This window comes from Triticum aestivum, chromosome 6A (genome assembly GCF_018294505.1).
Source record: "Triticum aestivum cultivar Chinese Spring chromosome 6A, IWGSC CS RefSeq v2.1, whole genome shotgun sequence".
NCBI classification, from domain to species: domain Eukaryota; kingdom Viridiplantae; phylum Streptophyta; class Magnoliopsida; order Poales; family Poaceae; genus Triticum; species Triticum aestivum.
The window spans coordinates 387239841-387264386 of record NC_057809.1 but is presented as its reverse complement, the minus strand read 5'-3'; the positions used below and the strand labels follow the sequence as shown (position 1 = coordinate 387264386).

The 24546-nt window shown below is 44.4% G+C and overlaps 1 protein-coding gene across 1 annotated transcript; it reads right to left on the bottom strand.

Moving 5' to 3' along the window:
* Positions 1 to 3031: 3031 nt before the first annotated feature.
* Positions 3032 to 6344, bottom strand: LOC123130654 (uncharacterized). Its single transcript, XM_044550487.1, has 4 exons — positions 6152 to 6344; positions 5808 to 6053; positions 5286 to 5444; positions 3032 to 5196 (listed from the first exon to the last, which is right to left on the bottom strand). Exons 1-4 carry the CDS (start codon positions 6219 to 6221, stop codon positions 5129 to 5131), a joined length of 543 nt encoding a protein of 180 aa, XP_044406422.1. The 5' UTR covers positions 6222 to 6344; the 3' UTR covers positions 3032 to 5128.
* Positions 6345 to 24546: the final 18202 nt, after the last annotated feature.

The window sequence follows — 24546 nt, the reverse complement described above, 5'->3', positions numbered from 1 at the left end:
AACACGAGTAGGAGTACGGTTGATGAGAAAGCATGCAGTGGTGAAAGCATCACTCCAAAACCGAAACGGAACAGATGCATGGGCCAAAAGAGTAAGACCAGCTTCAACAATATGACGATGCTTACGTTCGACTGAACCATTCTGCTGATGTGTATGTGGACATGCTAAACGATGAGCTATCCCAAGCGACTGAAAGAAAGAGTTGAGGTTGCGATACTCGCCCCCCCCAGTCTGACTGGACATGAACAATTTTGTGCTTGAGAAGACGTTCAACATGTTTTTGAAACTGAACAAAAATATCAAACACATCAGATTTGCATTTAATAAGGTAAAGCCAGGTAAAGCGACTATAAGCATCAACGAAACTGATATAGTAATTATGACCACTGACAGAAGTCTGAGCAGGACCCCATACATCTGAAAACACAAGTTCTAAAGGATGTTTCACCTCACGACTGGACTCCGAAAAAGGAAGTTGATGACTCTTCCCTTGCTGACAAGCATCACACACTGCTACATCTTTATGACTAGACAAACTAGGAAGCTCATGACGACGCAAAATATGACGGACAATAGGTGTGGCCGGGTGACCAAGACGAGCATGCCACTGTGACGGAGAGACCCGAACTCCACTGAAAACACGAGCGACACCAGGATGCTCCAGACGGTAGAGGCCCTGGCACAACCGCCCACTAAGAAGAATGTCCCTCGTGCCCCGATCCTTAATAAAAAGATCAAAAGGGTGAAATTCACAAAGCACATTATTATCACGTGTGAGTTTAGGAACTGAAAGAAGATTACGGGTCACAGATGGAACTCGAAGAACATTGCGAAGCTGAAGACTCCTATTGGCATGTCTAGTGAGAAGAGATGCTTGACCAATATGAGAGATGTGCATACCTGCTCCATTGGCGGTGTGGATCTTGTCGGAGCCATGATAGGGTTCACGAGTGTGAAGCTTCCCCATCTCGCTGGTTAGATGCTCTGTCGCCCCAGAGTCCATGTACCAGTGTGGATCGATGGAGTAGGACTGAGTGTGTCCCTGTTGCTTCTGCGGCGTGGGACGATCAGCCATGGCGACCTGACGGGCATTGTTGCGTGTATCTTTGCCGTCATTGCCAAGACCAAGGAAGCTTCGCTGGAAGCGCTTATGACACTTGGAGGCCCAGTGCCCATCGCGGCCACAAAGCTGACACACACGTGGACCGCCAGCCCCCGGTAAGGTCGCAGTAGGTGGGGGGGCCGAGGCGGGCGACGGTGGCAGCCCCAAGGGAGACCGGGGTGATGAAGAAGAGCGGCCACCCTTGGTGGCGGCGTTGGCCGAGAGGGAGCCAGTGCCCCTGGTGCGGCGAGTCTCGACCCGTTGCTCAGTGAGAAGGAGCCGAGAGAAAACCTCGTGTGCCAGCATGGGTGTCGAGTTGCCCCGCTCGTTGATGATCTCGACTAAGGCATCATACTCCTCATCAAGACCATTGACAATAAACGAGTTGAACTCGGAGTCGGTGAGGGGCTGTCCAATGGAGGCCAATGTGTCGGCGAGGCCCTTGACCTTGTTGTAGAACTCAGTGGTAGTGGAGTCAAGCTTCTGACACTCTCCAAGCTGACGACGGAGTGCAGAGACACGAGCCTGGGACTGCGCTGCAAAGGTGCGCTCAAGGATGGTCCAGGCCTCATGAGACGTCTTCGCGAAGACAACAAGGCCGGCAACTGCCGGCGAGAGCGACCCCTGGATGGAGGAGAGGTTCGCCTGGTCCTGCCCCGTCCAGACGCGATGGGCCGGATTGTAGACCGGACCGTGCACGCTGTCTACCAGCGCGGGTGGGCAGGGAAGCGATCCGTCGACGTAGCCTAGCAGGTAGTGACTCCCCAAGAGCGGGAGAACCTGCGCACGCCAGAAGATGTAGTTGTCGGCGGAGAGCTTGATGGTGATGAGATGACCGAAGTGAAACGGCGGCGGCGAAGACAATCCCATCGAGGAGGCTGCCTGGGGTGCAAACACCATGGAGACAGCCGGAGGCACCGAAGCCGATGCGGGAGGAGGCGGGACCGCAGCCAGGGCGGGCGCCGCAAAGCTCGCGGCCGGTGCGGACGCCGCAAGGCCCGCGGCCGGGGCGGACGCCGCCAACCCCGCCAGCGGGGCAGTGTGATCCGCTTGCGGCAGGAGCGGCGGGACGACGCCTGCGGAGTCCGCAGCGGACGGCGGCGCCGCGGTGTGGACCACGAGGTCACGCCCAAGCGAGGGCGCCGGCGGCGTGGAGAAGACGGAGCCGATGCTCCTTGTCCCGATCGGAGCCGGAACAGAGACGGCATCGAGCGGGAGGTTGAGCAGAGCCGCAAGAGAGGCCGGGAGGAAGCCCGCAGCAGTGGAACCGGTGGTGGCGGCGCTCGACATGGCGGCGGCGCGATCGGTGGCGCGGCGGCGGCGGTGAAGGCGGCGGCGGCTGCGGCGGCGGTGCGGGTATTAGGGTTTAGAAGCGGAAGCGATCGTAACTTAGCGTGATACCATGTAAGACAATAAGTTTTGGGGAACCAGCACAACCCTCTAGGGGTGGCTTATCTCATTATATATAATGGTTGTGTTACAATATGTATCATATACGTACATAGGTACTGAAGCTATACATAGTCTAACATGCACCTTGGTGAGGTAGTCGGGGCAGGGCCGCTCTCCGGCGTCCTCCGATTCCATCCTTCGGAGGCTTTCGTCGATCTCCGCGTCATAGTCGGCACACAGCTCGTAGCGCCTCTGCGGAGACATCTCCAGCTCCAGGGCGGCGCCGTCCAAGTTAGGGCCGGCGTGCTGCTCAGGGACGACGTGTGCCAGGGGAAATGTAAGGCCGGTGGCGGTGCGTGAGATGTGCGCAGCGGCGATTTCTCGGAACATGGCATAAAAGTTTGTGCTGTCACGTTGGTCGGGGAGCAAACGCTTGACCTTCATGGTCGCCGCCGTACGTACGTCGAGGGGCAATGCTCGGGGCGAGCAGGGCAGATCCGGGCGGTGGATGGATGATCAAGAATCCAAGAACCAAGAGAGGGAGAGAGAGGGAGAGAGACAAGGAGGAAGTTCTGGCGATGGCCTCCCGAAGGGTGGAAAATACAATCATACGTAGAGTATTACTAGCTTAGCCCGCGCGGCGACACGCCACGCCTGTCATATGTCGCGACTATGTAGACCATGATTCAAACAATAGAACTATGATAGTTATAAGTTGATAAAATATGTACAGTAGCTTTATGTGTATCGTTTGCCATCAATTAAAGAGAAGCACCAATATATATAAAAGTTGAAGATATCGAAGAAGTACATTTATTATAGTCATGCACGATAGTCACCGACAAACAATTGATATTGGCACACCTCTAATTAAAGCTACTCCCTCCGTAAAGAAATATAAAAGCGTTTAGATCATTAAAATAGTGATCTAAACACTCTTATATTTGTTTACATATTTGTTTACAGAGGGAGTACTTATTAAAACCATGTGCCGTGCACTCTACATAGGGCTGTGTATGGTCATACAACTGTACTACAATAAGATGTCGCAAATATTTTTTACTGAATTAGATCATCCTGGTATAGCCTCCCGCAATATTAGTGAATGTAATAGAGTGATATAAAGCTTTTGCAAATTCTTGGACACTCAGGTGGTTTTGCTCCTGTGTACGCGATAATAGGATCTTCGCTGTGTGGACGCTGGGGGTACATCTGAAGTGGCAGCACATCGGAAAAGCTGTTGCATATTTTTGCTAAAATCATTGTTTGCATTGTGAATTCTTTTAAAAATAATTAGTTGACAACCCTGTTCTCATAAAAATCACTGAAAGTCAGAGTATGCACAATATCCCTCAAACAGGATTTTCTTGCTATGAAGATCAATTAATCACAGGAAAAAATGACACAGTGCAAACCTATATATAGATGTACCTCATTTAGTATCATAAACCGGGAAGGCTCTGCCAATTATAATGTACTTACATACATGGCTCCAAATTTCAGACGTGACATGAAGAAACTGCATGCACCCAAGACTGAAAACTACAGAAAAAACTTTGAAGAAGCCATGAAGAGACATTTTTCAAGTATGGAGTTTCCTCAAAGAAGAAACGAATGAAAGAATCATACCAAGAGAGAAGCTCCAATGCACATCATTTTGGTTTCTACAGAATGCATTATATATTATATCACAGATTCAAAAAATAACTATAGAAGATGTAAAACATTGTAGCAGATTACTCCCCTTCCAACCATCCCTCTAGTACGCTTGCTCCTTTGCAGACATTAACACAAATACACGTGAGCATGAACAAAAAGTAGCGCATCTGCCGGGATTAGATTGATCAAGCTAATGCTGAAAAAATCAATCAAGCTAGCTCCATTAACAAAAAGTAGAACTTGTCCTCCATTCAGTATATTTTGGTGTATAAATAAAATGCACAGAGAGCATTGGGGTTGGGCTGAGCATACAGACCTTGCCACCACTGAAGGCGATGGAGCTGAGCTGCTTCGTGATGCTTGCCGTCCATTTGCTGCTAGAGCCCGAGAGTGAGAAGGGAGGATAGCACATCCAACAACTAGAGTAGGAAAAACTGATCACCAACAGATAATAAAATTCAGACACTAAAAAAGGTGTATGTATTTTCTGAGCAATGGTATTAGAGCTAGGCAAATACTGAAGGACAACTATTCGAATTGGAAGTAAGAAATGGTACTGCACAACGGAAGTCGAACATGCAACTGTCTGCTCTTAGATTTCAACTCATTCTAAACTGCACTTATTCAGCAAAGCATGCAAATAATAGCCTGTATATATAGAGCAACACCACCTCTGTTCTATAACTTCAGTAATAAGGTTCTTCTGTATTCAGAGATGTACATGTGCACTTGTACAATCAATGGAAAAATACATGTGGTAGTAGGTAGAACTACTGCTCTAATAATCTCTCATAGCTATGTGCTCGTGCTATGAAATATATGCTCAGAAACTACTAATTGTCTCCCAAAGTAAGGATATATAACAGCTGGAACGTGCTATGTATAATGGCATGAACCCACTTGCATGCAGTAGATGTACTTCCTCTGAAATTAGATGCAGAGCACACTAAATTTCTCTCAAACTTCTAATTATCTCTATAAATAAGGATATGCAGCTCCCTGATGTCGATCATGAGCTTGTAGAAGAGCCTCCCATCTCTGTCCTGCAAACACATTAATGGAAAAATTAACTGATATGCATGCTAAATTTGCCTCAGAAGAAGATGCATGCATGGCTCGAGAGGGACCTGACCTGAAGACCCATGAGTATATAGCGTGCGATGCATTCTGCAGCAGCTGCTTCTTCTCACACTCTTGAGGAGGATGACCTGAAGCAGCAGGCCTGACAGAACCACGTATGGATTTTCTTTTGCTTTATCCATTGATCTGTTCGAAGATTCCATGGAGGATCCTGGAAAGGAAGTCATAGTAAGTTTAGCAGATGGTTCTACATGAACAATTGTGCCTAACAACCTTGATGCATTAAATATGCTTGTTGTGTAGAGCTCAATTGCCTCATCCATGAAGTTTATACCAAACAAGGGTTAAGGCACAATCCATTTTTACACTGCATCCTATTTCCTATGGAGGGCTTCTTGGCAGTAAAGTTATCTTTCAACATATTTCCAAACTGCAATCATCAGTAGCAGGCTGAGCCTCATTGCATAAGCAGACATATCACAAAAGGTGCATGTAAAGAAAAATAATTGTTCTTGGGATGGAACACGCATATAACCTTTGACACGGTTTATGGATAGAACTGATTTTCTTTTACCTACAGTTGTCCAAACATTACGTCGTACACTTGGTGGGCGTTGGAACAGTCGACTTGCAGGGTTGTGGGCAGCCGCGTCCAGAACGATGCGCGATGCATGGCGAGTCCCTCCACGTTGAGCTCCAGGGGCAGCAGAGAAAGCCACCGAAAGAGGTGGGAGAGGCATGGTGTCACGGGACTGGCCACCGTACCGTCGAGTCCCATGGCGAGCCGCCGCGCCGTGCAACCAAAGGTTCACCGTCATCTCTGTCGCGAGAGCAGCATGGAGCACATCAGGAGAGGGGTGAAAGAGGTTAGGAGGAACATGGGAGGTTGGGGGATCCGCGGTCATGGCAGCTCCTCACCTTTGCACAGTCCAGCCAAGACGGCATGAGGATCCTCGGGCCGTCGGGGCAGGAGACGCGTGGGGAGCATAGCGACGGCGCGTAGACTACCATGCGTGGGTTTCAAGCGGTGCGTCCCAGCCCACGCGGAGAGGAGACGGGGGGAAGGGGCGGGGCTGGATGAAGCGAACGGGAGCTCGGATGTGGGGCGAGAAGAAAGGTGAGGCAGAGACGGTGAGGAAGGAGAGGCTATTTATATAGTCTTGTTCGGTGGTGCAGCGGTGGCCTTGACATCGACGAGGTCTCTCCCGAAGCGCCTAGGGCCAGCAATTTCAGCGGCGACCGACGAATGAAACCTCTGTCCAGGTTTATTAGGCCCCCTTGTATTTTGTGCCAGATTTTGACCATCTATATTATTAAAAATATATAAATTATATGATACAAAAATTACACCATTGGATTTGTGTTTGAAAGGGCTTTTCAGCAATATAATTTTTGTGACATATAGTTTACATTTTATTAGTTAAATTGCAAGTCAAATTTTAGCACAAAATACAATAAGGCCTAATAAACCCGGACGGAGGGAGTAGTCAACAACCAAAGTTTGACCATCTATCCCCAGTAAAATCGCCAAACGCACCCAGAAGCGCACCCCGCCAACTCCCCCACAAATTAACGTGTCACTACCCTATTGGCCCGATTTTTACTGATAGGAAAAAGTCAAAAAAACCACATAAACTAAACCTGGCTAGGTTTAGTATATGTATAATTTATGATATGAGGCAGGGGGTTGCGCCAACTGAGGAACGGACTGCACTGCCGTAGTAGCGTGCGTTTGATGCGAAATGACCGTACGTACGCCGTTGATCGTAAACAAGAACGGCTTGCTGATGATTACTACGTATACGTCAGCAAATCACTGTTGATTCCGTTTGCAACCCAAAGTAGGTTACATTCTGAAACCATTGTGGATTCCGCTTGCAACCCTAACTAGGTACATTCTCGCCGAAAGAAAAAAAAGTACGTATACGTTCCACGTTCGGTGTGCGCTACAGGAGCGAACGATCGAGGAATGTTTTTCGTTTGTTGATTGTTCCCTTTTCCAGCGAACAATTTCGTTCGATGGGTCGTTTCCAACTGAAGACCGACTATTAGGATCCCTTTTTCAACACATTACGCCCCTTCCTATGAACACACACATACACCCTATCTATATGGGCATCTTTACCGAAAAAGAGTCCCCTCGCTTTATATTATAAAGCCACCATCACCGAATACATCCGAGAGACCGAACAACGCACACAACACACACCCAAGACAAGATATAAAGATGCCGGGCACCGACACACCACCCCACCGAGAACAATAGCGAGGTGAATCAGACAATAACGAAGCTAACCCTCCAAAGCGGTGCCTTCAAGAAGGGTACGACCAAGGATAGCCGCCACCGCCCGATCCACGAAGATCATATTTTCACCTAGAGGAAGACGACATGAGTGGGAGCATCGTGACGGAGCCTTGAGGGGTACGGCCTCAACAGCCGCCGCCACCGTCGGCCGGTCAAAGGACTGGGCAAGTGGTGTACCCCGGCGCTCACACACCATCATCGCACCCCTAACTCCCTCAACCACCCACAACCATGCCACCCGCGAGGCCATGGTTGCCCGCACGCTCTGCCTACAAACGCCGCGCCTCTCGCTGTCAGAGCCACTGCCCTACACTAGACAACCCCGAGACCTACACAAAGGCCCCGGCTTTGGACCAACCGACGACCCTCGACCGACAGATCCACTCGCACTCCACTGGTAGATCTGCGCCAACCCACCCGCGGCTGAGGAATGGGGGAGAAAGGGGAGCGGACGAATCCGGACCGGCACACCCCATGGGCGATTGGTGACGCGGCCGTATCGAGGCCACACATCCCTCCAACCAACCTCCCCACCAAACACGAGGAAAGGGGGAGGAGGAGGAGCTGACGCATCCGGACCGACAAAAGTGCCGGCGACAGGTGGCGCGACCGCATCGAGGCCACTCATGTATCGCCCGGATAATTAAGCTACAGTAATTCCCTGCTAATGATGTTATGTCATCATTTTTACTGTTGCTAAATCCCACGTTGATTCAAACCGATTCAAATTCAAATTTAAAAATAAAGTCAAACAATAAAAGTTTTCAAATGTCAAAATTAAAGTGTTCAGGTTTTCCCAATTAATCCCTAGATATTTGACGAGGTGAAACAACTCCATTTGGGTCACTAAATTAAGCCCCAGGAATAAATAACCATGTTCAACAATATTTAAAATGGTCATTTAAATGCACACAAATGTTTACACGTTTCCAAATAATATGAAACTTGGTGTGTAGACTTGAAATGTTGCATTGGATATTGTGCAGGTTTGAGTCATAACAAAATTCGTTTGCTAAATAAAAAATGGCAAAACTCTAAAAAAAAGAAAGGCAAGAAACGGAATACTCGGCACTTTGGCCCATCTAGCCAAATAGTAGGCCCAGGCCACCACCCCTCTCCTTCAACCTCGCTACAGGAGACAGGGGAGGCGTGGCAGCCATCCATGGCTTCCTTGGATGTGCGTCGGCCATCCCCGAAGCCCTCCTGACACATAAGGACCCCCTCGACCCCGTGGCTTAACCTTAGCCTCTTCCTTCTTCTTCTCCGCGCCGCTATCCCTCTTCCCGCACGTCACCCGAGCACAACCGTCGTCGTGCCGCCTCCATAGCCGCGGCTGACAGAAATATGCCCTAGAGGCAATAATAAAGTTGTTATTTATATTTCCTTATATCATGATAAATATTTATTATTCATACTAGAATTATATTAACCGGAAACTTCGTACGTGTGTGAATATATCGACAAACATAGTGTCACTAGTTTGCCTCTACTTGACTAGCCCATTGAATCAATGATGGTTATGTTTCCTAACCATAGACATGAGTTTTCAATTGATTAATGGGATCACATCATTAGAGAATGATGTGATTGACTTGACCCATCTGTTAGCTTAGCACGATAATCGTTTAGTTTGTTGCTTTTGCTTTCTCAATAACTATACATGTTCCTATGACTATGAGATCATGCAACTCTCGAATACCGGAGGAGCACTTTGTGTGCTACCAAATGTCACAACGTAACTGGGTGATTATAAAGGTGCTCTACAGGTGTCTCCGATGGTGTTTGTTGAGTTGGCATGGATTGGTATTAGGATTTGTCACTCCGATTGTCGGAGAGGTATCTCTGGGCCCTCTCGGTAATGCACATCACTATAAGCCTTGCAAGGAATGTGACTAATGAGTTAGTTATGGGATGTTGCATTACGGAACGAGTAAAGAGACTTGCCGGTAACGAGATTGAACTACGTATTGAGATACCGACAATCGAATCTCGGGCAAGTAACATACCGATGACAAAGGGAACAACGTATACCGTTATGCGGTTTAACCGATAAAGATCTTCATAGAATATGTAGGAACCAATATGAGCATCCAGGTTCCGCTATTGGTTATTGACCGGAGAAAAGTCTCGGTCATGTCTACATAGTTCTCGAACCCGTAGGGTCCACACGCTTAACGTTCGGTGACGATCGGTATTACGAGTTTATGTGTTTTGATGTACCGAAGGTAGTTCGGAGTCCCGGATTTGATCACGGACATGACGAGGAGTCTCGAAATGGTCGAGACATAAAGATCGATATATTGGAAGCCTATGTTTGGACATCGGAATGGTTCCGTTTCCGGAGTACCTGGAGGTTACCGGAACCCCCCGGGAGTATATGGGCCCTATTGGGCCTTAGTGGAATAGAGGAGAGGGAAGGGAAAAGAGGGAGGCGCCCCCCAAGCCCAATCCGAATTGGGAGGGGGCCGGCCCCCCTTTCCTTCCTCCCTCTCCCCTCCTTCCTTCCTCTCCTACTCCTACTTGGAAGGGCTCCTACTTCTACTAGGAAAGGGGGGAATCCTACTCCCGCAGGGAGTAGGACTTCCCCAGGGCGCGCCATAGAGAGGGTCGTCCATCCCCTCCTCCACTCCTTTATATACGGGGGAGGGGGGCACCCCATGGACACACAAGTTGATCAGTTGATCTTTTAGCTGTGTGCGGTGCCCCCCTCCACCATAATCCACCTTGGTTATATCGTAGCGGTTCTTAGGCAAAGCCCTGTTCCGGTAGCAACATCATCACCATCATCACGCCGTCGTGCTGACGAAATTCTCCCACGAAGCTCTACTGGATCGTGAGTTCGCGGGACGTCATCGAGCTGAACGTGTGAAGATCGTGGAGGTGCCGTACGTTCGGTACTAGGATCGGTCGATCGTGAAGACGTACGACTACATCAACCGTATTGTCATAATGCTTCCGTTTATGGTCTACGAGGGTACGTAGACGATACTCTCCCCTCTCGTTGCTATGCATCACCATGATCTTACGTGTGCGTAGGAATATTTTTGAAATTACCGCGTTACCCAACAGTGGCATCCGAGCCAGGTTTATGCGTAGATGTTATATATATGCACGAGTAGAACACAAAGGAGTTGTGGGCCTGGGTATATACATATTGCTTGCCGTCACTAGTTGATTCTTGATTTAGCGACATTGTTGGATGAAGCGGCCCAGACCAACATTACGCGTACGCTTACGCGAGACTGGTTCTACCGATGTGCTTCGCATACAGGTGGCTTGTGGGTGTCTATTTCTCTAGCTTTAGTTGAATCGGATTCAATGAACATGGTTCTTTCTGAAGATCAAAAAGAATCACTATACCGCGTTGAGGTTTTTGATGCGTAGGTAAGAATGGTTCTTGCTCAGCCCATAACAGCCACGTAAAACTTGCAACAACAAAGTAGAGGACGTCTAACTTGTTTTTGCAGGGCATGTTGTGATGTGATATGGTCAAGACATGATGCTAAATTTTATTGTATGAGATGATCATGTTTTGTAACACAGTTATCGGCAACTGGCAGGAGCCATATGGTTGTCGCTTTATTGTATGAAATTCAATCACCATGTAATTACTTTACTTTATCACTAAGCGGTAGCGATAGTCGTGGAGGCAATAGTTGGCGTGACGACAATGATGCTTCGATGGAGATCAAGGTGTCAAGCCCGTGACGATGGTGATCATGATGGTGCTTTGGAGATGGAGATCACAGGCACAAGATGATGATGGCCATATCATATCACTTATGTTGATTGCATGTGATGTTTATCCTTTATGCATCTTGTTTTGCTTAGTTCGACGGTAGCATTATAAGATGATCTCTCACTAAATTTCAAGGTATAAGTGTTCTCCCTGAGTATGCACTGTTGCTATAGTTCATCGTGTCGAGACACCATGTGATGATCGGGTGTGATAAGCTCTACGTTCACATACAACGGGTGCAAGCCAGTTTTGCACATGCAGAATACTCGGTCTCGGGTTAAACTTGACGAGCCTAGCATATGCAGATATGGCCTCGGAACACTGGAGACCGAAAGGTCGAGCGTGAATCATATAGTAGATATGATCAACATAGTGATGTTCACCATTGAAAACTACTCCATCTCACGTGATGATCGGACATGCTTTAGTTGATATGGATCACGTGATCACTTAGATGATTAGAGAGATGTCTATCTAAGTGGGAGTTCTTAAGTAATTTGATTAATTGAACTTTAATTTATCATGAACTTAGTACCTGATAGTATTTTGCATGTCTATGTTGTTGTAGATAGATGGCTTATGCTGTTGTTCCATTGAATCTTAATGCGTCCTAGAGAAAGCAAGTTGAAAGATGATGGTAGCAACTACACGGACTGGGTTCGTAACTTGAGGATTATCCTCATTGCTGCACAGAAAAATTACGTCCTGGAAGCACCGCTAAGTGACAAACCCGCTGCAGGAGCAACGCTAGATGTTATGAACATCTGGCAGAGCAAAGTTGATGACTACTCGATAGTTTAGTGTGCCATGCTTTACGAATTAGAACCGGGACTTCAACGATGTTTTGAACGTCATGGAGCATATGATATGTTCCAAGAGTCGAAGTTAATATTTCAAGCAAATGCCCGGATTGAGAGATATGAAGTCTCCAATAAGTTCTACAGCTACAAGATGGAGGAGAATAGTTCTGTCAGTGAACATATACTTAGAATGTCTGGGTAACACAACCACTTGACTCAACTGGGAGTTAATCTTCCTAATGATAGTGTCATTGATAGAGTTCTTCAATCACTGCCACCAATTTACAAGAGCTTCGTGATGAACTATAATATGCAAGGGATGGATAAGACGATTCCCGAGCTCTTTGCAATGCTAAAGGCTGCGGAGGTAGAAATCAAGAAGGAGCATTTTACAATCCACATGTGAAGATAAGGGAAAAGAGAAGTTTAGGTGTTGTTCAAGAAGTCTTCTCATGTCATTTTTGGGCCAAGAAAACATAGAGTCCAAGTCTCTCATTTTCTGGATTCAGATTCGGGCTGCACAAACATACCTGACTCAAAAAGCCAATCAATATTTCATACGGACTCCGAATTGGGTGATTGTTTCTTTGTTCGAAAGTTAATTCCGTACTCTTTCCAACCCAATTGGATTCACCTTAAAATTCGTCCGGAGGGTTGAGTTATCGACGAAACAATCTGACGCTGCAGCAGAATCCGAGTCAAACTACAAGTCCAAAGGTGTTGCATCACCTCCACTTGGGCCCATGAGCCTTGTACGACCCAGGGTTAGTTTTAGGCTGCCTTGGGGCGTCCTCCCACCTCCTTGGCCGCCACCCCTTGCTCCTATATAAGTAGATCCATCTAGTAGCTTTTTCCTTGAGATTTGTGAAAGGACATGCGGTGCCCCCATGTGTGGTTTTGGTAATTGATGACATTCTCTATGGACTAATGGTTGCATTGAGTTATATTTGAAGGATTTGTCCATAGGCATTCCTTGAAGTCCATGTGTTGGTTTCAAGGAGTTTATGTGTTGACCAAGGTGCTATTAAGGAATTATCCAAAGATTGGTCATGTGAGTGTTGAGCTTATTGCAAGCATGTCTTGAAGAAGAAGATTGTGTGATCATTCATGTTTACCTTCAAGACATCATCCAAACGAAGAGTTTCTTGAAGTCCATGTGTTGGTTTCAAGGAGTTTATGTGTTGACCAAGGTGCTATTAAGGAATTATCCAAAGATTGGTCTTGTGAGTGTTGAGCGTATTGCAAGCATGTCTTGAAGAAGAAGATGGTGTGATCATTCATGTTTACCTTCAAGACATCATCCAAACGAAGAGAGTTGGAAAGATTCAAGGTTGATCAAGACTAAGTCAAGAGTGAATCAAGTTGATCAACTCACAAAGAGTATAATATGTACCGAGAGGGATCAAGTGATCCCATGGTATGGTAAGCATTGGCCATTGCACTTTGTGTACTAACCCATGGTCTATGTGAGAGTCTATGTGGTGTAGGTACGTGTCCATGGGCTCGCGTCAAGAGGAAGTTATCATACGACCCATGGAAAGGATGACATCAAGTGGTGATCGTCATCAAGATTGCCGTGTGCAAGTTCAAGTGGAGTATCACGAAGAGATCAAGTGCTTGAAGCTTGCCATCCATTGTGGTGTCAATGGACTTGTGAAGATATGCCGAAGAGTGGCTCACCCATAGTGGAGTATGGGGGAGCAATCATCTAGTCTCCATCGACCCAACGCAATCAAGAAAGGTGGTCCATCTTGAGGAGGACAAGATCGTCATCATCTAGCTCAAGTGGATCATGTGCAAGGCAAAGGTTTGCCCTTGATAGGTTTTCTATTTTACCGGTCTCATGGTGGTAGTTGGGAGACCGGGTTATAGGATCGATAGCCGTACTATCAAGGGGGGCTCTCGATGAGTAGCTTGATTGTATCGTTCGTTGAGAGCTCAAACCATTGCATCCTTGCATCATCTTTCTTGGTTCTTGTTTGGTTCTCTTTGTGAGTCTTAGAGCTTACGGTCATCTTGTTGACAAGCTTGAGTTCATCGAAAACGGAGTTCGCTTGCATCTTCTATGATGTTTTCAATGTTGGAGGTTTTGCCGGTTCTTCTCGGTTGGAGGTTTCACTCCTCTTTTTGTTAGGCATACCTCCCCTGCCTCTTCTTACTATAACCAATCGTTGTTTTGATGCTACCCGTCGTCTTGTTTCCAACAAGCTTGAGTTTGCTCAATTCGGAGCTCATATGCAGAAGTTATGGCAGTTCTTGTTTTATTTAGTGTGGTTTTTGTCAGGGTCCCAGCGGTAGTACCGTGGTACCCAGCGGTAGTATCGCTGAGGGGTCTCAAGCGGCAGTACCGCTCCGCAGCGGTAGTACCGGCGGTGACTCCGCAGCAGTACTACCGCTGGCTTACCAGGTCCCTACCGCGTCGATTCGAGGGGTCTTTTTCTGTGTCGGATTGTGCGGTACCTCGCTGCGGTAGTAGTGCGGCAGTACCGCTCCTTAGCGGCAGTACCACCCTTCCTCTGCGATAGTACCGCCCGGTTCCCTCTTTCCCTTTCCCCTTCGTTTGGCGTGGCAGTACCGCCAAAGGGAGCGGTAGTACCGCTTAACCCAGCGGTAGTACCGCTGTCTCCTGTGGTACTACCGCCCCAAGGTTCATGTTTTGTTGCTCCTTTTCCTTGTTTCTTCCACCTGAGCGGTAGTACCGCTCGTGGAGCGGTAGTACCGCTCATGTGCGGGCTGAGCACATAACGGTTGGATTTTCCCCCTCCTATAAAAGGGGGGCTTCTTCCCCATTGAACCTTATCCTTTGAGCTCGTGTTCTTCCCCCTTCGTTGACCTTCTTCGAGCTTGCTAACTCTCAATCCCTCCATGGATTCTTGCTAGTTTTTGAGGGAAAAGAGAGAGGAGATCTAGATCCACATTTCCACCAATCACTTTCTCCTCTATGTGAGGGGAACCCCTTGGATCTAGATCTTGGAGTTCTTTGTGTTCTCCTTCTTGTTATTCCTCTCATTTTCCTCCCTAGCATTAGTTGCTTCGGTGGGATTTGAGAGAGAAGGACTTGGGCACTCCGTGTGCCCTGGCCATTGCATTTGGTGCATCGGTTTGAGTTCTCCACTGTGATATGTGGAAGTTACAAGTTGAGAAGCTTATTACTCTTGGGTGCTTGGTACCCTTGAGCTTGTTCCTCTTGGGTGCTTGGGCGCCCTAGATGGTTGGTGGTGTTCGGATCTCAATCATTGTGGTGTAAATCTCCGAGCAAGCGTCGGGGTCTCCAATTAGGTTGTGGAGATCACCCCGAGCAATTTGACGGGTACCGGTGACCGCCCCCAAGGGTTGCCAAAGTGTACGGGTTCGGTGACCGCCCCCAAGGGTTGCCATTTGTACGGGTTCGGTGACCGCCCTCAAGGGTCCCTTAGTGGAATCACGACATCTTGCATTGTGCGAGGGCGTGAGGGGATTACGGTGGCCCTAGTGGCTTCTTGGGGAGCATTGTGCCTCCACACCGCTCCAAACGGAGATTAGCATCCGTAAGGGTGTGAACTTCGGGATACATCATCGTCTCCGCGTGCCTCGGTTATCTCTTACCCGAGCCCCTTCACTTATGCACTTTACTTTGTGATAGTCATATTGTTTCTTGTCATATATCTTGCTATCACATAGTTGCTTATCTTGCTTAGCATAAGTTGTTGGTGCACATATGTGAGCCTAGTTGTTTTAGGTTTTGTGCTTGACAAATTAACCGCTAGGTTTATTCCGCATTTGTTAAAGCCTAAACCGTAATTATTTTAAAAACACCTATTCACCCCCCCCCCTCTAGGCGACATCGATGATCTTTCAATTTGTTTAGTTAAAAGTTAGCCATTGCAACTTTGTGTACTTCATTTGTGTCCAACGACCAGACCAATACCGCTTTAGGATCCCCACCTTTATCAATACTTCATCCATATTTACAATATTCAGATTTCTTTTATCATATTCTTACTTGTTCTTCGATTGCATGCAGGAATAGACCTTCATGGCCAGGTTGATTATGCTCCGGCGTGGTCAATAACCTCTCGGAGTTGGTTTAGCGATTGCTAAGGCGCAACGTCGTGCACGTTTGTAGTCGGGTCGTCAAAGTCTTCTCCACCAAATCGATAGTTATCATCTCATTGAAATATCGGGACACCCTCGCCTCTATAAAGTGGTATCAGTTTTCAGGTTGCTCGGTGAGAATTTCCAGTTATCCCTAGATTAGATTTATTTTCTTACCTATTGTCCAAGAAAAAGCCACACACAAAAAGTTAGATATATTCATCCTTTGTCCAAGCCAGTCTGAGCCTTTTCAATTTTCTTTTCATTGTTTGCTTTGTTGAATTTGCGGTTGCATCGCGTGTCGAGTTGCTGGTCTTAGTGTCTAGTTCATTTAGAGTTTCGAGTTCTGTTCACATTAGTCACGTCGTCGCTGCATCATTATTCCTTCCGATGTCCATCAGCTCCATCCATCAATTTCCACCACGTGCCACCCATCATTCATTGTCATCATCATAGTTGAGGTCATTCGCATCTTTGCTTGATCTAATCTGCATCTTATCTAGTTTGTTTTGGAAAGAGGGAGAGAGAGAAAAGTTCGAAAGAAAAGAGAGAGAAAAAAATTTAAAAAAAGTTAGAGAAAGAAAACGAAAAAAATGTGAGAAAAAAGGAGCGAAGAAAAAAAATCGAATCTATCTAGACTCAATTTCGTACCTGAATTCGGATTTAAATCTGTTTCGCGCACTGTTCAGTAAAACAGGCATAACTTCCTCATACAAAGTCCGTTTTGGCTCCGCGAGTACTCAGAATAAAGCTAGTTACGAGCCGATCTAAATAGTTTCAGAAGCTTTATTAATATTTGACACCTCAAAATCGGCTTCTAAATAGGTCTTTTTGTCCTTCGAAGTTTGCAAACACAACTTGTTCCAGTTTTTCAGGTCAGTTTTAGAATTTTTGACTCCTCATATCAACTCAGAATTGAGTGATTCTTTTTGCATTTGAAAGCTTGAATCAGGGCCATTCTTGAGAAAAATTATCAGAAAATTGGTACAAACTTTTCCATAGGAAAGTATAAGAGAAAGTTGTTGGTATATCCTGTTTGGCAGTTGTTTCACATCATTATCTTTACTGCTATTGTGATCTTCACTTTTATCTTGTTGTCCAGAGCTACTTCATATCCTTTATTGATGCTAGTTGTGCAACTCCATGACCTCATTAGTGTTCTAGGCTCACGTCTCTAGTCCGGTCTAGCCTAGGACCACCACAGTACCGGCGTTGAGCATTTATTCAACATTGCATCTCTGAATTGATTATTGCTAATATTTTGCTACCATATATTTAAGCCTTCCAAGCTCCACATATTTCTACATCGTGTATACGTACGTTCCCCCCGCAATCGCTTTATTCAATCTTTGAAGTTATTTGACAGCATTGGTTGCTTGTCACCACCTGTTGCATGGTAAGAACTTGTAAGATATTGATATTTCCTTTACTATGAGTGTTTTACCACCACATCCTAGTAGTTCATAGGAACATTATTTTTGGATTTTGTTTCTTGCTTTCTACTAATTCTGACAGGTTCTGGAGTTATTAGTTCTTGGGCTTCAATGATCGTGGGAGACATGCCACCACCTAATCAAATACTACAACCGTCACAAGAGGTACAAAAACATCCAAACGTACATGATCCGATTAATGTTTCTATACCACCATTTAATGGCCATTTTAGACCTGCTTTATGTATTGCATGGGAGTTCGACATAAATAATGTATTTGCTTCCCATAATTTTGCTGACTGTAAAAAAGTTAAGGTCACGGATGGTTCTTTCACTGGTTATGCTTTAGTTTGGTGGAATGAATACTGTCGGTTAAACCCTGATTATATACTTACTACTTGGGATGGTTTAAAACATGTCATGAGAGATAGATTCGTTGATGTTTATTATACTCGTGCATGATTAAAAAAATACAATATTCAAAACAAGGCAGTGACACGGTAACAAAATACTATGATGATTTACAAATTACATTATTGCACTCATTTTTAGAAGAAAGTGAAGAAGATTTTATGGATAGATTTTGGGGAGGATTAAACCGTGATATTCAAGAGATACTAATTCATGAAGAGTGTTATTTGATACATCTCCGTCGTATCTATAATTTTTGATTGTTCCATGCCAATATTATTCAACTTTCATATACTTTTTGGCAACTTTTTATATTATTTTTGGGACTAACATATTGATCCAGTGCCCAGTGCCAGTTCCTGTCTGTTGCATGTTTTTGGTTTTGCGGAATATCCATATCAAACGGAGTCCAAACGGGATAAAAACGGACGGAGCTTATTTTTGGAAAATATGGAAAATTTGGAAGGAAAATCAACGCGAACAAGTGCCCGAGGTGGTCATGAGGCAGGGGGGCGCCCCCCACTTGGGCGCGCCCCCTACCCTCGTGAGCCCACCGTAAGGCGGTTGACACTCTTCTTTTGCCGCAAGAAAGATAATATTCGAAAAAAAATTACGGCGAAGGTTTCAGGCTAATCGGAGTTACGGATCTCCATATATACACGAAACGGTGAAACAGAGCCAGAAGAGAACGCAGAGCCAGAGAGAGACAGAGAGATAGATCCAATCTCGGAGGGGCTCTCGCCCCTCCCATGCCATGGGAGCCAAGGACCAGAGGGGAAACCCTTCTCCCATCTAGGGAGGAGGTCAAGGAAGAAGAAGAAGAAGAAGCAGGGCCCTCTCCCCCTTGCTTCCGGTGGCGCCGGAGCGCTGCCGGGGCCATCACCATCACCGCCATCTTCACCAACAACTTCACCGCCATCATCACCAACTCTTCCCCCCTCTATGCAGCGGTGTAACCTCTCTCTTACCCGCTATAATCTCTACTTAAACATGGTGCTCAACGCTATATACTATTTCCCAATGATGTATGGCTATCCTATGATGTTTGAGTAGATCTATTTTGTCCTAATGGCTATTTGATGATCGTGATTGGTTTGAGTTGTATGTTTTATTATTGGTGCTGTCCTATGGTGATCTCCGTGTCGCGCAAGTGTGAGGGATTCCCGCTGTAGGGTTTGCAATATGCTTATGATTTGCTTATGGTGGGTGGCGTGAGTGATAGAAGCACAGACCCGAGTAAGTAGGTTGTTTGCGTATGGGATAAAGGGGACTTGATACTTTAATGCTATGGTTGGGTTTTACCTTAATGAATCTTTAGTAGTTGCGGATGCTTGCTAGAGTTCCAATCATAAGTGCATATGATCCAAGTAGAGAAAGTATGTTAGCTTACGCCTCTCCCTCAAATAAAATTGGAATAATGATTACCGTTCTAGTTATCGATTGCCTAGGGACAAATAACCTTCTTGTTGACAAAAGCTCTCTACTAAAACTAATTTAGTTGTGTCTTCATCTAAACAGCCCCTAGCTTTTATTTATGTGCTCTTTACTTTCTTGCAAGCCTATCCAAAAACACCTACAAAGTACTTCTAGTTTCATACTTGTTCTAGGTAAAGCGAACGTTAAGCGTGCATAGAGTTGTATCGGTGGACGATAGAACTTGAGGGAATATTTGTTCTACCTTTAGCTCCTCGTTGGGTTCGACACTCTTACTTATCGAAAGAGGCTACAATTGATTCCCTATACTTGTGGGTTATCAAGACCTTTTTCTGGCGCCGTTGCCGGGGAGCAATAGCGGGGGTGAATATTCTCGAGTGTGCTTGTTTTCTTTATCACTAAGTAATTTTTATTTGCTGTTCTTAGTTGTTTTCTATCTTTAGTTATGGGTAGGAAATGCAAAATACCAAAAAAAATAGTTGTACCTACTGATCCAATGGTTGAAGAACCACTCAAAATCTATCACACTGCTGAAGCTTATTACTTGGATCATCTTCGATCCCTATGTGCTCGTGCTGAAACCCCAACTAGCTTAGTTGAAGGCAAATCCTTAGATGAGCATGCTTGTTATGTGCGACACCGAATATCTGAAAAAGGTAAAACTTTACTAAATCAAATTCATCGTTTGCAATGCTATGCTTGGAATTTATGTGAAATATATGATTATACTTGTTGTTCTGAAGACCCTAAGAAACACCTTCCCTACCAATGTTTGTTTAGTGATAATGGAATCGTATCTTCGTATGCTAAGGGTGTTTACAATTACTATGATGTTCAACAAATTGAAGAATTTGTTGCTTTTAAGGGTGCTTATGAAATTGCTTCTTTGATTGAAAAGTATGATGCTACTTTTCACAAATCTGAAAATTTTGCTATACTTAAATATTGCTATGATAATTATGCTTCTAATGCTTATGTTAAACCATATATTGAGAACTACTCCGCTGTCCAAGAAGAGACTAATATTTTGCAGGAGTCTGTGGAAGAAGAAATTGATGATACTGTGAGCTCATTGGATGAAAAAGATGATGAGGAGAGCGAAGAACAAAAGGAGAAAGAGCGGATTAGCTACCCGTGCCCACCTTCTAATGAGAGTAACTCTTCAACTCATACATTGTTTAATTTCTCTTCGTGCTTACCGGGGGATGATTGCTATGATGACTATTATGATCACGTTGATTCTCTTGAAATATCCCTTTTTGATGATGCTTGCTATGCTTGTGGCCAAGATACCAATATGAATTATGCTTATGGAGATGAACTTGCTATAGTTCCTTATGTTAAACATGAAATTGTTGCTATTGCACCCACGCATGATAGTCCTATTATCTTTTTGAATTCTCCTGATTACACTATATCAGAGAAGTTTTCTTTTATTAAGGATTATATTGATGGGTTGCCTTTTACCGTTGCACATGATGATTTTGATGAATATAATATGCATGTGCTTGCTTCTCCTACTTGCAATTATTATGAGATAGGAACTATATCTCCACCTCTCTATGTTTCCAATATGATAAAATTGCAAGAAACTGTTTATACTATGCATTGGCCTTTACTTTGTGTGCATGAATTGTTCTTTTATGACATGCCGATGCATAGGAAGAGAGTTAGACTTCGTCATTACATGATATATGTTACCTTGTGCTCACCACTAAATTACAAATCATTGTTGATTCAAATTGGCTTTGATATACCTTGGGATCCAGGTGGATTCACTACTTGAGCACTACATGCCTAGCTTAATGGCTTTAAAGAAAGCGCTGCCAGGGAGACAACCCGGAAGTTTTAGAGAGTCATTTATTTATGTTTAGTGCTTTTATATAGTTTAAAAACAACAAAAATAAAGAGGGAAACCCAAAAAAAATTCAAAAAGAAAAGCGAAAGTGAGAAAGACAAGCATTGTTGAGGTGGGAGCTAGCCTTGAACTTTGTTCATGCTCACGGAAACTTTGTGAATCTTGATTACAGAAACTTTTCAATAAAAATAATTATCCCCTTGTACAATTCCATTATATTATAAAAATAATGTGCCGAGGTTTGCCTTTAGGATGTTTACGATGCTTGTTGGTTTGTGCGGTGCAGGACAGAAACTTTGGCTGTAGTGCGCGGATTTTAATTTTTTACTGGAACGTTAAATGGTTCTGATTCTTTTTGCACTACCTTTCTATACAAATTGGTTATTTTTCCTAAATTTTTCAGAATTGTTCAAGTATCAGAAGTATGGTGAATGTTCATATTGTTACAGACTGTTCTGTTTTATACAGATTCTGTTTTTGATGCATAGTTTGCTTATTTTGATGAAACTATCAATTTATATCAGTGGATTAAGCCATGAAAAAGTTATATTACAGTATACACAATGCAAAAACAAAATATGAATTGGTTTACAACAGTACCTAGAGTAGTGATTTGCTTTATTATACTAACGGATCTTACTGAGTTTTCTGTTGAAGTTTTGTGTGGATGAAGTGTTCGATGATCGAGAAGGTTTCGATGTGAGAAGAAGGAAGAGAGGCAAGAGCTCAAGCTTGGGGATGCCCGAGGCACCCCAAGTAAATATTCAAGGAGACTCAAGCGTCTAAGCTTGGGGATGCTGGGGAGGCATCCCCTCTTTCTTCAACAAGTATCGGTATGTTTTCGGATTCGTTTCGTTCATGCGATATGTGCAAGTCTTGCAGCGTCTTTTGCATTTAGGTTTTTTTATGCACCATGCTGGTATGAGATGGTCCTCGGTTGATTTATAGAATGCTCTTTGCACTTCACTTATATCTTTTGAGTATGGTTTTATAGAATGCTTCATGTGCTTCACTTATATCATTTGAAGTTTGGATTGCCTGTTTCTCTTCACTTAGACAACCGCCATTAGTAGAATGCTCTTTTGCTTCACTTATATTTGTTAGAGTGTGAGCATATGTTTTGTAGAAAGAATTAAAACTCTCTTGCTTCACTTATATCTATTTAGAGAGATGACAGGAACTGGTCATTCACATGGTTAGTCATAAAATCCTACATAAAACTTGTAGATCGCTGAATATGATATGTTTGATTCCTTGCAATAGTTTGGCGATATAAAGATGGTGATATTAGAGTCGTGCTAGTTGAGTAATTGTGAAATTGAGAAATACTTTTGTTGAGGTTTGCAAGTCCCGTAGCATGCACGTATGGTGAACCATTATGTAACGAAGTCGGAGCATGAGGTGTTTATTGATTGTCTTCCTTATGAGTGGCGGTCGGGGACGAGCGATGGTCTTTCCCTACCAATCTATCCCCCTAGGAGCATGTGTGTAGTACTTTGTTTTGATGACTAATAGATTTTTGCAATAAGTATGTGAGTTCTTATGACTAATGTTGAGTCCATGGATTATACGCACTCTCACCCTTCCATCATTGCTAGCCTTTTCGGTACCGTGCATTGCCCTTTCTCACCTCGAGAGTTGGTGCAAACTTCGCTGGTGCATCCAAACCCCGTGATATGATACGCTCTGTCACACATAAACCTCCTTATATCTTCCTCAAAACAGCCACCATACCTACCTATCATGGCATTTCCATAGCCATTCCGAGATATATTGTCATGCAACTTCCATCATCATCATATACATGACTTGAGCATTTATTGTCATATTGCTTTGCATGATCATAAGATAGCTAGCATGATGTTTTCATGGCTTGTCCGTTTTTTGATGTCATTGCTACGTTAGATCATTGCACATCTCGGTACACCGCCGGAGGCATTCATATAGAGTCATATCTTTGTTCTAGTATCGAGTTGTAATATTGAGTTGTAAGTAAATAAATGTGTGATGATCATCATTATTAGAGCATTGCCCCAGTGAGGAAAGGATGATGGAGAATATGATTCCCCCACAAGTCGGGATGAGACTCTGGACGAAAAAAAGGCCATAAAAAAGAGAAGGCCCAAAAAAACAAAAAAAAGAAAAGAAAAAAAGATAAAACAAAAAAAATGAGAGAAAAAGAGAGAAGGGGCAATGTTACTATCCTTTTCCACACTTGTTCTTCAAAGTAGCACCATGTTCTTCATATAGAGATTCTCTTGAGTTATCACTTTCATATACTAGTGGGAATTTTCATTATAGAACTTGGCTTGTATATTCCAACGATGGGCTTCCTCAAATGCCCTAGGTCTTCATGAGCAAGCAAGTTGGATGCACACCCACTTAGTTTCAGTTTGAGCTTTCATATACTTATAGCTCTAGTGCATTCGTTGCATGGCAATCCCTACTCCTCACATTGATATCTATTAATGGGCATCTCCATAGCCCGTTGATACGCCTAGTTGATGTGAGACTTTCTCCCTTTTTGTCTTCTCCACATAACCCCTATCATCATATTCTATTCCACCTATAGTGCTATGTCCATGGCTCACGCTCATGTTTTGCGTGGAAGTTGAAAAGGTTTGAGAAACATCAAAAGTACGAAACAATTGCTTGGCTTGTCATCGGGGTTGTGCATGATGTGAATGCTTTGTGTAGTGAAGATGGAGCATAGCCAGACTATATGATTTTGTAGGGATGAGCTTTCTTTGGCTATGTTATTTGAATAAGACATAATTGCTTGGTTGGTATGCTTGAAGTATTATTGTTTTTATGTCAAATGATAGACTATTGCTTTGAATCACTCATATCTTAATATTCATGCCATGATTAGACATATGATCCAGATTATGCTAGGTAGCATTCCACATCAAAAATTATCTTTTTTTATCATTTACCTACTCGAGGACGAGCAGGAATTAAGCTTGGGGATGCTGATACGTCTCCGCCATATCTATAATTTTTTATTGTTCCATGCCAATATTATTCAACTTTCATATACTTTTTGGCAACTTTTTATATTATTTTTGGGACTAACATATTGATCCAGTGCCCAGTGCCAGTTCCTGTCTGTTGCATGTTTTTGGTTTCGAAGAATATCCATATCAAGCGGAGTCCAAACGGGATAAAAACGGACGAAGCTTATTTTTGGAAAATATGGAAAATTTGGAAGGAAAATCAATGCGAACCAGTGCCCGAGGTGGTCACGAGGCAGGGCCCC